Source organism: Cygnus olor, chromosome 8, assembly GCF_009769625.2.
Source record: "Cygnus olor isolate bCygOlo1 chromosome 8, bCygOlo1.pri.v2, whole genome shotgun sequence".
NCBI classification, from domain to species: Eukaryota; Metazoa; Chordata; class Aves; order Anseriformes; family Anatidae; genus Cygnus; species Cygnus olor.
In genome coordinates, this window is record NC_049176.1 from 15,941,051 (window position 1) to 15,958,076 (window position 17,026).

At 40.9% G+C, this 17,026-nt stretch overlaps 1 protein-coding gene across 3 annotated transcripts in view; it reads left to right on the top strand.

Annotated features, from left to right (window-relative positions):
* Nucleotides 1–1,391: 1,391 nt before the first annotated feature.
* The window catches only part of EDEM3 (ER degradation enhancing alpha-mannosidase like protein 3), a 33,417-nt gene continuing 17,782 nt past the window's right edge, over nucleotides 1,392–17,026 (top strand). For all 3 annotated transcript variants that reach the window (XM_040566462.1, XM_040566463.1, XM_040566464.1), the window contains exons 1-9: nucleotides 1,392–1,593; nucleotides 3,847–3,892; nucleotides 7,665–7,765; nucleotides 10,544–10,583; nucleotides 11,986–12,098; nucleotides 12,845–12,998; nucleotides 14,174–14,308; nucleotides 15,914–16,019; nucleotides 16,617–16,714. In XM_040566462.1, coding sequence (XP_040422396.1) covers nucleotides 1,427–1,593; nucleotides 3,847–3,892; nucleotides 7,665–7,765; nucleotides 10,544–10,583; nucleotides 11,986–12,098; nucleotides 12,845–12,998; nucleotides 14,174–14,308; nucleotides 15,914–16,019; nucleotides 16,617–16,714 — 960 coding nt within the window. In that variant the 5' untranslated portion in view covers nucleotides 1,392–1,426. The remainder of the gene's footprint in view (nucleotides 1,594–3,846; nucleotides 3,893–7,664; nucleotides 7,766–10,543; nucleotides 10,584–11,985; nucleotides 12,099–12,844; nucleotides 12,999–14,173; nucleotides 14,309–15,913; nucleotides 16,020–16,616; nucleotides 16,715–17,026) is intronic.

A 17,026-nucleotide genomic window follows, 5' to 3' on the forward strand; every position in this document is an offset into this window, starting at 1 on the left:
TTGGTACTAAACATTAAGTGACTTCAAGTTTATAACGTGCTTTAGAGTTGGGCAGTGGCAGTCTCTTTTAGCAATGTCATGGAATAGGGGACATGAAGTTTTTCTACGAAGATGCGTACAAAAGAGAATGGCAAGATGGCGACGGTTACTCTGCAAAAATGGCTGTGTTCTACAAAAGCTGTTTATGACTAACATGAATTAGAGACATCTGTACATACACAGTACAAAAAATATATTTGGCATTAACACTCCCATCAAAGCCATTTTTGAGTTATTCCTATGGCAGGCTTAGATCAGGGTCATGTTTTCCTGTAGGTATTTGAGCACGGTGGTGTTGAATGCAGGCGCTCAGCGCGCTTGTTCTTCACAAGTAGGATGGGAAACGGCAGCAAAGACTTGTCCCCAACATCTCCCTGTCGGCAGATTTGTACTGAAATTCAGCACTTCACGGGCGTCTTTTGTCTTTGCGTATGTTTTCTGACACGCCGTGGTGCTTGCAGAGGGACGGAGAGCGGCGTTCTTCAGAGCAGCGTTCTTCACGTCTCTAACGAGGCCTCGGGCTAACAACGGGGTGTGGGGATCGGGTCGCGGTGACAGGAACGCCGAGGCCCGCGACCCGCACGGTTTCACCGGGCCGCTGCGGGTACAAGAAGCCACCGGTCGGTACTTTTGGCCCGTGTCTGCAGGAGCTCCTGCCCGTGCCGGGCCCGGTGCGGCGGCTGTGGGGAGCCCTGCAGGGCCCTGTAGGGCGGCAGCGGGCAGGCCGCCTTGCGCGACGCCGGTGACGGGAACAAATCCCGCTCCGCCCTTCCGCGGCCAGCGGGGCCGGTTCTGGGCCGGGTCAGCGCGGGGCGCTGCCGGGTCAAACACGGGGGCTCCGGGCGGCTCCGCGGGCCGAGGGCTGCGCTGCGGGCCCGCCCCGCGCCTTTACGCCCGGCGTCCGAGGGGCAGCAGCCGGCGGGGCCCCGCGGGCGCCGCCGGACTCGAACGCGAAGCGAGCGAAGGAGCGGCGGCAGCGGGCGCAACGCCGGCTCCGCGCGACGGCGCCGAACTACACCTCCCGGCGAGCGCGCGGCAGCCGCCCGCTGCGGAGCGGCGGCAGAGCGCGCGCGAGGCACGCCGGGAGCTGTAGTCCGGCCGCGCCGCGCCCCCGCCTCCCCCCATCCTTTTGTCCACGTCGCCTCTCGCGCCTGCCGCGGTCACGTGGCCCCCGGCGCCCTCGCGCCGCCGCGGCCCGCTCCCATTGGCCCGCCGGGGCGGGGCCGAACCCGGAAGCGGCGGCGCGAGGCCGTTCCCTTGGCTACGCCGCGGGAGGGCCGGGCCGGGCCGGGCCCCGCCGCCGGGAGCCGCGGCCGCCGCGCCGCCAGGGGCGGGATGGGCCGGGGCCGGGCCTGGGCCTAGCGGCAGCGGGCGCGCGGCCGCGGCCATGAGCGGAGCTGCGGGCTGCCAGGGCGGCGGCGGCGGCGGCGAGCGGGGGCCTCGCTGGAGGAGGCCGTGGAGGCTGCTGGCGCTCGGCCTCCTCTCCGCCTCCTCCGTGCTGGCGGCCGCGCCGGGAGCCGGGGCCATGAGCAAGGAGGAGAAGCGGCGGCTGGGGTGAGCCGGGACGGGGCGGGGAGGGGTCGGCGGGGACGGGGCCGCGGCCCCTGGCGGGTCCTGCCGGCGTCCCCTGGCCGGCTCCGGCCCTCCGCCGGGCGCTGGAGCCGCAGCCTCGGGGGTTGCGGCCGCCGCTCGGGTGCCTGCGGGTACAAGCGGGCGGAGGTGAGCGTCCCTCCGCGTGCCGGCCGGCTGGGCGCCTTGCGGCCGCACCTGGGGAACGCGGCTGGGGGGGGGAGTAATAAAAAGGAGACCCCGACGCGTGTTTCTGCCCGCTTCCGTTGCTGAAGGCAAATTGCAGCGGTCCCCGTTTCCTAGCGTAGCCCAGGTTAGAAAGGACCCCCGAGGGGGGTCGTCGAGCCCAACTCCTGGCCCCACACGGGGCCCCTCACAAACAGACCCTGTGTCTGAGAGCGGTGCCCAAACGCTTCCTGAGCTCCTGCGAGCTCGGGGGCTGTGACCCCTGCTCTGGGCAGCCTGTGCCAGCGCCCAGCCCGCCCCAGTCTGTGCTGCAAAGCAACCTTAATAAAAATCTGTGCAAGAGGCCCGGAACGTGTCTCAGTCAAAGCGCAGATAACGAAACCAAAGGAAATCACAACTGGAACCTTGTCTTCACGTTTATATTTGTGTGAGTCCTTTAGTAAGGCACAGTAAGTTTAGATGGGTCATCTCTTCCTGTGAACCTTGACATTCTACAGTAGAATCGTAGATTCCTTTTGTATACGTGTAAGAAGCTGATTTGCTTTTAATATGGCTTTTAGTTGCATGATAAAAACTACAATATAGGTGGCAATGTATTGCACTGCATGAAGTAGTTGGTTTTTTTAGACAGACCTTTAATCAAGCTCAGCATGATCTTATTGCCAGGGCAGCTTCATCGTCATTGCGTTCACATCAGCTGGTCACTTGCAGAGAATAATGATGCAAAATGTGCGGGGAAAGCACTGTGGAGACTTTCAGTTGTTAATCACTGGACGTAAGCTGATATTTAACTTCAGTGATGCTTACAGTTAGTTGGGCTTTGCATCTTGGGTTGTCAGGGTACATACGTTGTGTGCTTTCCTCGTGTCACCACTTAATGGGTTTAAACTTCCCCCTTTGGTTTAAATTTTTTGTGTTCATAAATTCAACTCCGTGCACCTGCTGCCCCTGGTGTGTGCAAGCGGTCTTGCCACCGTTTGTGTCTGGGGGCTCTCAGCTGGGTCGTTCACTGCAGGTAAGCCATGCCTCTGTTCCAGGACAAGGTCGTGTCAGTCACAGAAGTCCTTTCAGAAAGTGTCCTGTAAAAGCAAGTTGCATGTAGAGAACTAAAGGCAGTGAGAAGCTTTGTGTGTGCTAAATCACAGGTCGGCATGGTGTGCTTGGTGCAGCTGGAGCTGGTGCTCAAGTGCCGCCGCAGGTACGGGCACTGCAGGCTGGATGAAGCCTCCAAAGTACCAGGAAAAAGCATCCTGTCCTTTTTTTTTGACGGCTTGGTACACCGGATGAGTGAAAACTACTGCTTAGTTTTAAGTCATTGAACTAAATCAGTTATTTGGAGTATAATTGTGCTGTTCCTGTCTCCTGGGTTTGGTTTTATCATCGGAGACTGTGAGTTATATAGCTGTTAGCTTAGAAATTAGCATGCTCTGTTGTAAGCATGGCTAGGTACTCAGTAAAACAGTTAGGTACAAATGGAAGCAGTGTGCTCTCGGGAAGACAGCACTGTTTTATGTGGCAGTGCTTCTCACCTTGACTGCTTCTCAAACACGTACAATAAATATATCTTTGAGGATTTTCTTTACTGTGTGCTTGCCAAGACTCCTAATGCAAGGAAGATGTGTATCTCATCACTTATCTGAATCACAGATCGGAATTTAACGCTGTGTCAGTTGGTTTTAGTGGGGGTGATTACAAGACGAACATAACTCTATATGCTGGTTTTTGCTGAGCAAGGAACGTGTCCTGTCTCTGGCTTTAACGTGTTAGTGACATCTACAGCTATCAAAGAGGAAGCACAGGAGGGTGAAAGAGAGTCCCCACATGCCAAATACTTAATTTTGTGTTAGGCAAAGGAAAAGCCAAATAGCAGCCAGATTAGGGAAAACTGTTTTGCCTTATTTCATTTACTTGAGTAGAGTACGCTAGTAGAGGAGCTGTTCCTGAGACTGAGATTATGGTAGCACATCTTGCTGTTCTAAGATAGCATGGTAAAGGATGTTGTGATGCAGACCACCAATGCTGTTCTTTTTACTTTTTGTTTTTGTTTTTTAGAAACCAAGTGCTGGAAATGTTTGATCATGCGTACAGCAATTATATGGTAAGGAAAATACCTGTTTGTTGAACTGTTATTGCTGACCTGGAAGAGAAAGCAGGGTACAGTACTTGACGTTCTAGAGAAATAGCAGGAAGGCATTGGGGGAAAATAAAGCTAAAATAAATAAGAGCGTCTGTATACCCTTTAAAAGGAATTGAACAAATCTTACTTTCAGGAGGAGCAGTGTCAGGAGAGTTACAATGGATTTCAGAACGGTAGCTAGGAATTGCTAGCTGTAACTCTGTCAATCTCTGCCTGATGCTTCCTCAGACTGGTTTCTCTTCCATCAGGTTATGAGCAGTTTTCATCTTCATTAAACTCTTGGGTCTGTAATTCCAGACTCTTAAAAACAGTGAAAACAGGAAGCTTGAGAAAACCTGTTATCATCTGATTCTGGAGAATACAAAATGATCCTATTTATTTTGTGGGTAAAATTAAGTAAACTATTTTTCTTGCAGGAAGACATGCTAGATACAGTTCGGTAGGTTTTGTTTTTTACAAACAAGTACGTTTTGTAGAACATAGCAGAACAAAAAGAGGATTAGGTGTCTTGTTTGTGCATTGTACCCTCTTCTGGGTATGTGACTGTCATACGGCAGCGAGCCACACTTACCGTGGTTTCTTCTAATATGGCTTGTAATTTTTCTGTTTAGGTGTCCTCATGTTCTGAGTATGTGAAGCCATTTTGCAATCTAATCAACTTTGAAGTAGGTTAGCTTAGGCTAGATGTGTTGCAGAATAAAGAATTACTCAGTGGACTGACTCCTCAAGTGATAGTTACTTTCAAATATACTCTAATTCTGAGGAGACGCTGCAAATGTGAGTAATATAAAATATGTATTCTTGCATAGTTTTACGAAACAATCTTTTTGTATGTTCTTTGTGGCTGTTACAGAAACCTCTCTCTTAAGTTGCACCAGTTCCTGCAGGACAAACTCGACAGTTTTTTGACAGTATCTTGCCATGTGTCCCAACTTCTATATCATGATTTTGCCATTTAAAACAAAGGTGGGGGGGGGGAAGCTTGTGAGTTTATTATTTATACAATTTATACAAAAAAAAATTATAAATTAAAAATTAAATTAAATTTAATTAAAATAATTTAAAATTAAATTTAATTAAAAATTAAAAAAAATATACAAATTTATACACTGCATGAGTGGTACAGAATTAATGAACGCCAAGAGTATTTTCAAAACGGGTACAGTTTCCTTCTGAACTTCTGAGCTCCTGCTTTTGACACCTTAGCAGTTAAACATCTGGCATTTTGGTGTTGATTTGTAACTAGTTACTTGAGACCTGGTTCTGTTAAAATCACTTGGCTTGGTTTTCTCATGACGTTCAGAAGTAAAAACTGTTAAGGATTTGGCAAAATTGGATAAAAAGTTGGCTGTAGAAAGGATCTGTGCTCCTATTGTTCGTTGTGATCGACTAGAAACAGGTAGGTGTCTTGCTGCATCTGACGCAAGAAAATTCTGGATTCAGGAGAAGAATGACTTTGGCTATCCTGGAAACTTTGAAGCCAGAAAGATATTTATTTGCCACGTATGCTGGAACACTGAACAAACAGAGATGTGGCTTGTTTGTTCAATGCTGAAGAAAAGATTAGGGTATCAGGCTTGATTCTGACAGCAAGAAAATAAAGTGGTTTTGCAGCTGCTTTTGAAACAGCCAGGTGAAAAGTTCTGATTTTCTGTTTCTATTAATACTTATTTTAGAATTGAGTCGCTGAAAGACTGAAAATTTATGCTTGCGTGCAAAGGGGAAACCCCCTTGCCCAGTTGGTTGTTTTTTTTTTTTTTCAGATATGAACAGGAGCTTTGAATAAAAAGCTGCTGTTATTTTCAGTCCTTCAACAAGATTTATAATAATTGGGAAGTTTTCTTCTTGACTGTCAGAAAGAAAATGTGAAAATGTCAGTCGCTTCAAGTGTGGAGGTATTTTTTGCTTTGCAGCACTCGTAGCAGTGCGTCTTTTTGCTTTGTTCAAGTACCGTGCTGCACTGAATTTACAGTCCAGATATTGAGAAGTCTGATCAGTGCTTGTATCAGAATGTGTAGAAATTCCAGAGTATCCCTCAAGCTACATTCGTATAATATTTTTCTGAGGCATGTTTACGGTATGTAACATGTGCCATATTTTATATTAAATATGTCTTTCTGTTTCCTTTGAGGTTACCTGAAGGGGAGAAGTTAAAAGTTGGGAAACCACTTGTTGTATTAGCTTTTCCTGCTCTAGATAGAGACTACACAAGCTTTTATTTTTTCAAAGCTGTTCTAGTTCGTTATGATACTGTAAGATAAAAAGTCTGTTTTCTTCTTTTACTGCCACCTTTTCTCTCCGTAATTTAAGCCAGAGATCTTAGTTTCGACATGGCTCTTGTCATGTACTTCTTTAATCTGTTTTTCTGAATACTTTGCACAGATATTCAGAAACATCTGAGCTGTATTAAAATGATCCAGATTCTGGCTTTTGCAGTTGAACTTGAGGAGAACAAAGTCATGCAAAGACTGAAATACCCGGGTGGTAGATGGGGAAACAAACCATCAGTTTCAAAAGAAGTTGCTGTAAGAGCTGTTTATTTATAGAAGAATGTTCCTTCTTTGCCTATTTTGTGTTTGAATATAGATTATTTTTTGTACTGTATATTTGGAAAGACTCGCAATGTGTTTACTTGCAGTTTCAGCTGCAGTAATTGAACTTTTTTAACCTGCCACATGTTAATTAGCCATGCTGAAAGTAAAATAGCAGAGCACGGTACCCCAGCCAGCTTCCTGATGGAATCAAGAGGGAGAAGCTCTGTACCGATTCGCTTGTGTTGGGCTTCTAATGGAGAAGCATTTCCATGCATATTTTTGGATTTGGATATATATGAGTTTCATCTTTCTGAATGTCATTGTCCACTTCTGTGATTTTTCAGTAAACATCTATTGCACAATGATGAGTTACATATTTGTGTGTATTTCAGCTGATACCCCATTTTGGTGACAGTTTAAACCTACGAAACTTGCACTGACTTGACTGAAAGTAGAAATGGGTTTTATTCAGTGGGCTTGACTTTGGCAACAGTGCCGCTGCTGCTATTTCTGCCTTAGAGACAAGAAATCAGGTTACAATATAGCTTGCTTGTGCTTTTCTAGAAGCATGAGGGTAACCATTGCTTTTCCCAAAAATCTAGCAATGCCTCACTCTTAAACTTCGTTGAATTTGTAAATGGGTTAGTTTTGGTAAGCTTTTTTGTGAATGTTATCTCTCGTTCTGATTTGTGTCATGATTTACTAAATTACTGTTTTACCTTCCAAGTGAGTTCTCATATCAGGTACTGATTATGACCCTGAATCACTGGTGTTCACTTGGCAAAGTTTCCAAAGTGACTTTAAGGTCTAATTCCCCTGATTTTTCCATGAAATATCAGTCACTCAATAACATCTGCATTAGTACTCGTTCTTCAGCTCATCTTTGAGGTGACTTCCACCTAAGAAACATTATAGGAAGCATCATATGAACCTTGTTTTAGAAAGTAGAACTACTTTTCAAGGTAATTGGTGGGGCTATGGCTTTTGGGGTTGTTTTTTTATGTGCCATTATTTGTTCCAGACTTCTATGGGAGGTTGTAGAGAGGTCCTATTGCACTGTTCAGTTTAATCATTTTTGGCTAGTCATGCAGGTTTTACTGAAGCACAGCAGCATTGGGCTTCCTTTTAACAAGCTCTGAAAATTTCCAGGAATGGCTGTAACAGTTATAACTTAATTCGTTTGTTTTGTTTCCCTACAGGAGCATGCATATCCAGCTGATGAACTCATGCCTTTAACTTGTCGTGGACGAGTACGGGGTCAGGAACCAAGTCGAGGGGACGTGGATGATGCCTTGGGAAAGTCAGTATTTGAAACGCTTACTGTCATATATAAACAGCTAGGAATCTATGTACAATTTGCAGCTTGTAAAACTTGTCTCTTCAGTCGACACATCCAGAAGCTTAGTATTATTGAAAACAATTCTGTCGGTGCACATAAATCAGTAATTTGTCTCAAAAGTTCTGCTTTGAAGGGGAGGAAAAAAAACTATTAGAAAACTGTAACTGTTTACCTTTCTTCCCAGTTAGGCAGAAATAATTACATTTTTTTATTTCCTCCTATGATGTTAACTGATGTGAAACGTTACCTTAGTCAGGAAGAGAGCATTGACAGGTGAATAAGATACAAAGATAACTTTTTAAATTCATTCTGCAAGTATTTTCTGTAGCAGAGCCTTCTAAAGTGAGCTCCCATCTATGGTGTTAGTGAATTTGACCCCTAAATAGGGTTTATAAGGTTTAATTATCAGCTGCACAGAGCAGTAGAATGTTATCCACTATGCTGGCCTTATAAGTGATATATAAAATGCTTTTTTTAAGTAGAAAGCTCTCTGAAAACTTAATTAGTCAAATGATCATCACATGCATGGTAGCCTGAGGCCCTGGCCCGAAAATAAACCATTATTTCAGACCTAGAAATTCTTCACAATTTTTCTCTTAAGATAACTTGTAATATAAATTACTAATCCTTTATCAAACAACATGTAGATTTAAGGTACAGTTTTTCTCCAATTTAAATTGAGCAAAGCCAAAATTGAATTACTCTGAATGTATTATTTTCTACAAATGTCTGTATGTGTGCATTTTATGTTCCTAGAGCAAATAATTAAAAAAAAAAATAGCAGACACTGATTTTATTGATGTCACTGCTTAGTGTCCCTGAGCAGAATAGCATTAATCAAAGGTGAAGTGCTTGTCTTAAGTACCTCATCTAATACATTATATGATATTGAGCATGTCATTTTGGTTATTTTTGGTAATATAGAAAACTTCATTAATCTAGAGATTTCTATATAATCTCGCCATCTGTTTAAAATTGCACAGATTGACCTTGGAGGTATTGAGAGAGATGACTGATGGGAAAGAAATGTCAAGAAATTGTATTTTTAATCTGGTCATCCATTTTTTTAATGACCTTTATTTATATAATAACATACTATTGTTTGAGTGAAAATACCTTTCAGCCTCATTGGTGCGTTGAATAGTTTGGGTACTTATTTTTCTGTATGCATGTTTTTTATGGTCCTAATAATCAGCAGTGTTTGTATTTCAGATTTGATATATAACACTTTTTCTTGCCAGCTGGCTCATCAGTCATGTTCTACACCATTCTTTGCAATCAGAATGTAGTTTAAAAAAATAAATCACAGGATGAGACAGCTAGGTCAGTTGTACTTTGCTGTAGGGCTGGGAAGTATACTTGTACAGCAGCCTTCTCTACAGCTGTGTAATACACAACTTTTCCCTTTTTTTTTGTGGAAAAGGTTCCATATTTGTTACTCTGCATAGCCACTAGTTAGTCTCTTTCTCTTGTAGAATGACACCCATGAAATGCCATTATATCTTTGTGAATTAAACTAAAAAAAGTGACAGTATATGACCACTTAACTGCAATGCTAATTATCCTCATGCACAGTCATGTGTTGCCTACAGTGCCCAAAATTTGAGGCACTGTGCTTAAATTCTTTACATGTGTTCTTCAATAGGCAGGTGTGATTGTTTCCCAAGTTTTCAATTTTAGTGCTGCTTACTCTGCGTATTCTTTTCCACGCATGTTACGAATTAGTTAACATAAGAGCGATTTTATTGGGTTAGGCCAAGTGCTCATCCATCTTAGTATGCACTAAAATAGTCATAGAGAAGAATCCGTGGTTGGGACAGACCTTACTGCAATACTACTGTTCAAACTGTATGCATCCAACTGTAGCTGGGCACCAGGTGTTGTCTCTTAATGACGTGTAGGTATTTATCCCACGGATTTTGTCTAATCACTTTTTGGATCTGTGGAAGTATTTGGCTTTCCTGAAGCTACCTTTTGCAACAAGTTCAGTGACTTGATGCTTGCTTTTTCTCACTTTCATACCATTTGCAATTTTGAAATCTTTGTATAATGACGCTTCTGCAGGCTGAAAAGTGGGAATCTGTTCCCTTGTTTGTGGTACAGAAGTTGCTATGTACTTTCAGCCCTCGCTGCTCCATTTTATACCTTTTCCTGTTCCGTTACATCCCATGCAGAAGTTTCATAACAAAATAACAGCACTTTCTTTATTCTTTCATCAGTAAGTTGTAACACTGAATTTGATTGCAATAAATTGCAGCTTTTCCTGAAATAGATATTTGGAACAATTTCTGATAGGAGAAATTTAGCTTGGACTGTCTTTTTGATTTTCCTGAATAAATAAACTCTATTATTGCATTTAATAAGTCAACATTCTTCATTTAAAAAAGGGGGGGATGGGGAGTTGAAAGAGACTCGAATGTTCTGTTGGGTCTCTTCTCAGTAGATTTGATTGGAGACTAGAAATAAAAACTTAATTTGCTTACAATGCCTTTGAAAGTTTTGCAGTAAATAAAGGAATCTTTATAATCATAGTTTTGTTTCAGTCATTCTGGTCACTGAAAAGGGAAGAAACTTAGTATCAGCAGGATATTAATTTTGATGTTAAACATGCACAGTTTTTTAGTAGCTGGTGACAATTCAGTTTCTTCCATGGTCTTAGTTACTATTAAATATGATTATATGATTTAATTTTGAAACATACAGGTCTATAATGAATCTGTTTTAAATTTTATTTTATAGGTTTTCACTGACCTTAATTGATACCTTGGACACTCTTGTGGTAGGTTTAATTTATTGGTAAACTTTTATAAAACAAAAAATGATCTTCAGCTGTTCAGACTTAAATTTTTTAAGAAAAAAGGAATCTAAAAATGTATATCATTCATCACCTTTAATCTTTAGCCATCTGTTGGAATTGGCTATTGCTTCTAAGAACTTCCAAGTGCTGTGACGATGGTGTTCCGAATTCATTGCAAGAAGAATGCTGGAACACTTCTTCTGTATTTCACTGATGCTTTGTCTTTTCTTTTGCTCTAATTTAACAAAAACATATGTGAGATTTTTTCAATTATAATCTATGGCAACATGCTGACACATAAGTGAACACCTCTTAGTATCTACTGAATTATTTATTTTTAAATTGCATGTGCTTGTTTCATGGATGAATTTGCAGGTATTTAAATGTATATTTAAGAAATTCAGCCCTTAACGTATTTGCCAGGAAATGTTGCCAGAATCTCTTAAGAGATGCCGGTTGTTAATAAACTACTTTCCATTAGTTTTCAATCCCTTTTTGGAATATATTGTCATGATAAAATAAATTTTGGAAATTAGAAATTCAGCCATTCATATCTCCTGGTAAACAGCACTAAAGCTTTGAAAATCTTAACTGCACTTCTTTGTTGTGTGAATCATATAACGTTCTTCCTCTGACAGCTGTTCTCTTTTTACGATGTGCTGTGAGATGACCCTTGACTGGTTTTGAATCACAAATGTTAAAAATGTGGAATCTGTTACTCCCAGTCTCTACATGAACGCCCAGATGGATTGCTAGGGTTTATTTATTTTTTTCTTTTCTTAGGGCAGGATTAATACATGTGGGATTTAAAGGTACTTACGGTAACAAATTGGAAAAGGTACATTAGTTCTGGAAGATTGATTAAAAGAAAGTCAGTGTGAAAGAAAATCTGTAGGAAATGCTGGGACTGTTCTTCAAGCAAAAGAAGAAAACTGCTGGGAGGAGGAAGGCTGCTGGGGCTGTTCACTGGGCTCAGGACATGGCTCCTTACACCATGGATAGGAGACTTCTGTGAAATCAGAGGCACCGCAGCAGTCCGGCCACCACTTACCCTGCTAGTGCAGATCCAGCCCGCTGAGTCTGTTGCACTGAAGTTGTGGGGTGGGAGTAGGGGAAGGAACAAACAAATCCCTGGCTATTTGTTGAGGTGTACTGTTGGTGACTTTTTCTTTACGTAGAGCTTTGATTCTCTTCCACGCGTCTCACGAGAAAAACAATACTAATGTCTGTTCACAGTGTATCAGAGTATGTCTCTGCAGGACCAGAATATCAGTCTAAGACATTGGAAATTTTTTTTTAAACTGTTGCTCTTGTTCTTCCACACCTGAGTGTGACTGTATTAGCTGTGGTGGAACCTAAATGTTTGGTTACATTTGTATTCCAGGTGTTAAATAAAACCAAAGAGTTTGAAGAGGCTGTAAAAAAAGTAATAAAGGATGTTAACTTAGATAACGACATAGTTGTATCTGTCTTTGAAACCAACATAAGAGTCCTTGGGTGAGTAACTTTCATGTCTTCAAAATTCTTTAAAACCCCATTTTAGCCAAATGTCCTGAAGGCATACCTTTATGTGCTATTTCACCTCATTTAAAACAGTTGGTCCTCTGTCAGTTAGCATAATTCAACACTTGCCCTAAAAAAGGTTTTAAAATGCTAGGCAGGTATTGATGCAGTGGTGCTGAATCAAGTCGACCCCATCTGACTTCTGCAGATGCAGCTTCTGTAATTAAAAAAAGCCTGGGTGCGCTGAGGTAGCAGTGTTTTTTAATGGAAATAGTCTTAAAGGTTGCACTGCTCAATACTTGATTTAAGAGAGAGAATATTTCAACACTTAAGAGTAGTAAATTATTTCAGGTTGGAAGGGACTTCTGGAGGTCTCCAGTCCAACTTCCTGCTCATAGCAGCATCAGAGCAGGTTAATTTTAAGCTATTATATGCAGTTTTAGAAGTGCTATTTGTTTCTCTTACCAAATTTTGTTGGTCAAGAAAAGCTGTTTTTCTTTATGAATCCATGATTTGTCTGTAACGTGGGGCTGAGTCCTAAGCAATAAGAATTGCTTCCAAATTACCAACACCTCATCTTGATTGTGGTTGGAGTTGCATCTGCTAAGCATTTCTGAAAACTGCAGCCATGTGAACATAGCACAGTTATTTACATATGGTCATTTACATGATAGAAATTTTTTCATTGCTGGTGAGATGGATATACCTGTTGAGCTGTGGATATTTTCTCTTGTGTTTAGAGGTCTCCTAGGTGGGCATTCGGTGGCAATTATGCTGAAAGAAAAAGGTGAACATATGCAGTGGTACAATGGTGAACTTCTGCACATGGCGAAGGAACTAGGCTACAAGCTTCTACCTGCTTTTAACACCACTAGTGGTCTCCCTTATCCAAGAGTAAGTTCTGTGGTTTCTGCAATTGAGAAGTATTTCCATAAGAAAAATTTTTGTTGTTGCATTTTAATCTCAGTTTCTGACTTCACAGGTATATTTAAGCATACTGAAAATCAGAAACTTGTAAATTGCTTGTTTCCAATACATGCTACCTACTGTTTTTAAAATACAGCTTTTAATGCTCTGAATCCCTGCATTTCCAGCTCTGCCAATTCTTATACACGTTGTCATGGGTAAATAATAACAGCAGAAATCTTGGCTAATCACTGTCTGCTGATCTCTTGCTCCTACAGGCACTATCAAGTATCTGAGAGTAATTTTTGTTTTGGTACATATCTCTCAGTCAGTGAAAGATCAACTTGCAAGCACATGCAATGTAGCACAGAACTGATTGATCTTCATGGTCTACATCTGATTTTTTTTTTTAAAGAGGGCAAATGTAACTGGAAAGCTGTAGTCTAAAAATATTCATTTAATATAAAATCTGTCGTCGTATTCAAACAAAGTGTGGTACATAGTCTCTGAATGACAGAAAAATATTCTGTGTATATCATTCATTCAGTATGTAGCTTTGACGCCACATACTCCTGCTGCATACTGTGGGATGTAGCTTTGATTGGAAACTTTCCTGTGAGTAACGACTCAGGCTCTACTGAAAATGTCTAATTCAAAATGTTCATTGTTTCTCAATCTGCTGGTGAGATGGCCCTCTCTAGAGTGCAGACAGCTATGTTGTGCCTGGTACAAAAGCAGGTCCATCTGCCTGGTATATTCCCTGGAGCCAGGAGTATTGAGATGTCTACAAAGCTTAATTTCCACGAGCACTTCCGATGTTGTTGAGTTTCTGGTTTGAAGGTTAATAAGGTGCTAGAATTTTATTCTCGGGGTGGTATTCTTTTTATTCAAATGTCTAGTGAACCAAGCAACAGGTTTTGGGGCCAGTCCTAGTTTTGCCTTAGATAGTTCTGGAAATTTTATATGCATGTTTGAGGTGACAGTATATGGTGAAGCAGAGCAAAACCGAATTGGTTGAGGAGGGGAGGGAGTGATCTTTCTGTCTTGGAAAAAGCATAGATGATCTAGTTGCTGTACAGATGGGAGTATGAATTTTCTCTACATGGGAGTATAAATTCTTACAGCTAGTAAAAATAAAGGTAATAACCTCTACTTTTCTCTAGGTTAACTTAAAATTTGGTGTAAGACACCCAGAAGCACGAACAGGAACAGAAACTGACACCTGTACGGCTTGTGCAGGTACCTTGATCCTTGAGTTTGCTGCATTAAGCCGATTCACAGGAACATCTATATTTGAGGTTTGTTTTTTATCATCTTTTTTCATATTAGGTATTCATTAGTTTTCTGTAATTTTGAAAAAATAATTTTGAATGGATGCATATGTGGACTGCTTTGCACAAGAAGTTTGCATGTGTTCAGATTTGTTTGTGCGCTTTTTCTAAAAGCATTCCTTTTTTTTTTTTTTGAACATACAGGAACCGATTTTATTTGAAAGCAATTTCAGTAATACAGAAGTAAACAAATATATTGAAGACTCTAGCTAAAGCATATCATTTGCATAGTTTTTGGGTAGAGGGGTCAGGACTAGAAAAAGGAAAAGTAGTCCTTTTCCTTGAGGTCCAAGAGATATTTGTACCTCAATATGCAACTTAAGGAAGAAAAATAAATCATGCTTGTAATTATTTTGCCATATCTATCTGCTAGTAATAAATATTCTACTGACACTCTTAAAACTATCTCCTAGTGCCTGTATAGATGGTGTGCTCACTGATTTTAATTTTTTTCCATTTTTTTGAGACTTACTGTCTACTGCTTAGCATCTCTTGCTCAGTTCAGTTTGTAGTCTCTTTAGAAATTCAGTTAGTTGAAGAATACTAAGCAATGACAATATATGGCAGTTGCTATTAGATAATACCGAAGTTTTTAATATGGTAAGAAAATTCTACTTTGGATTTTTAGGGTAAACCTGATCTTCATGACATTTTTTTCCATTTTCTTTGTCACAAAGCAGGAAAGATTAAAATAGTAAAACAATTATAACTCCCTTTTATAAAGAAAGAAAATCATAAAACTATCAGTACCATGGCGTTCTGCTGTACATTAAAGAGTATATTTTCAAAAGTGCCTCAATTAGTGTAGCTCCACTGAAGTTGTACAACACCTATCCAGGGGTATAAGGACAACAGAAAGATAAATGAAATGTTTGTGTGTGTGTGTGTATATATGTATGTGTGTATATATATATATTTTAAGATACTAAATAAAGCAAGCTCTTTCAGGTTAAAATTTTTTGTGATCTTTCAATATGGCATTTGATTTCATGAAAGCAAAGCTGAGCCTCTGTTTAGTGTTTTGGTCATACTTCCCCCCTGCCCCCCCCCCCCCCCCCCCCAAAATCCAGTGTATGGGGTTGGTGATCTGGAGCCATTTCTGTAGGGTGTGTTGTTATCTTCAAGTTACTTTGCATGTATGTAAAGAATGCGTATAATTTGTGTACTAATGCGTATAATTTGTGTCTGAAAAGACATAACAATTTTGATCAGAAGGCCATTATGTTTCTTGAAATATTTTTGAATGAGGTTACGCTGTCCTGACTGTAGGCAGTATTTCACAGTAGTAAATGTGTAGAAGATTGTTTGTGACTTGCCTAAGAACATACTGGCAAATAGTTGCGTACACAAGCACTGCTCTTTCTAATCAGCAGTAGAATAATTATTTATGTGAAGTGTGGACTAAACATTCTTCTACTTAAGTGTGTGTAATCTAATACAGAGTTTTACAGTTTTGTTAGACATGAAACTACTTTATAGCATCTTAATTTTAATAGACAAAAGAATAAACAGTCTTTATAGTCTCCTTTAATGAGTTACAATTTCCTTTAATGAGTTTTTTTGTTTTTACAGGAGTATGCACGGAAAGCACTTGACTTCATTTGGGAAAAGAGGCAGCGCAGCAGTAATTTAGTGGGCGTTACTATTAATATTCACACTGGAGACTGGGTTCGCAAAGGTGTGTGATATTCTTACTCAAGAATCAGTGATTACAGGTGGTTTGGGGCAAGGAAAAAACCTTAATGTTTCTTTTCCCTCTCTGCCTTTATGTAGACTATTTTAAAATGTTAATAGGATAGGCAAGTGGTATTACGTACTTGAGAGCTGGAGAAACAAATGAAGCCTGGCTTTCCTCTAAAAGAGTATTTTTGTTGAGAAACTATTTTCTTTCAGTGTAAAGAAAGCATTCGCTGATTCACTTTAATACCGAGAGTGGAATGCCTTGGGATAAATTCCGAGAGATTCTACTATAAATACAAAGTGAAAATATAAATAAGACTCTTTGTATATGGCTGTCAGTAGGAATATTTTCATAGGAGAAAAGTGCAGCTGGCTTAAATGCATGTTTGTTTATATTATTATGTGCATTGATATTGCAAAACCTTTAGTATAGATGAACAGTATTGTGTATCTGCATCCATCTGTGCTTTAATTCTAGTTAGAGCCCATTTTTCCTTTTACTGAAAGAGCCTTTAAAATCAAAATGAAGTTATGTGAAAACTACTATGTAGTTACTTAAACAAAAAAACACCTTTTCATTTTCTGTTGTTTCTAGATAGTGGAGTTGGAGCAGGAATAGATTCATATTATGAATATTTATTAAAAGCCTATGTCTTGCTGGGAGATGACAGTTTCCTGGAAAGATTTAACACAGTAAGTTAACACCTTGCTTGGATTTGTTCCTCCTGTAAGACTAATGTAGGACTAATTGTATTGTCAGTCAGCTGTTAGCCTGTGAAGCCTAGGAAGAGATCTTTAGCAGAATCTGAGATTTTGGATGTCTGCAATGCGAGTTCTTTCTGATGCGAGTTTTTGCTAAACTTGGGTGAACTATCACCTCAGCAGTTATTTTAACCCCATCCAGTGAAGGTTGGAATCTTCTCCTGGACCTTTTACCGTGCTTCTAGTAGAGGAGAGCTGTGTTTCAAGATCACCTTGAGAGTGTAGTGCTGCAAAGATTTCTGA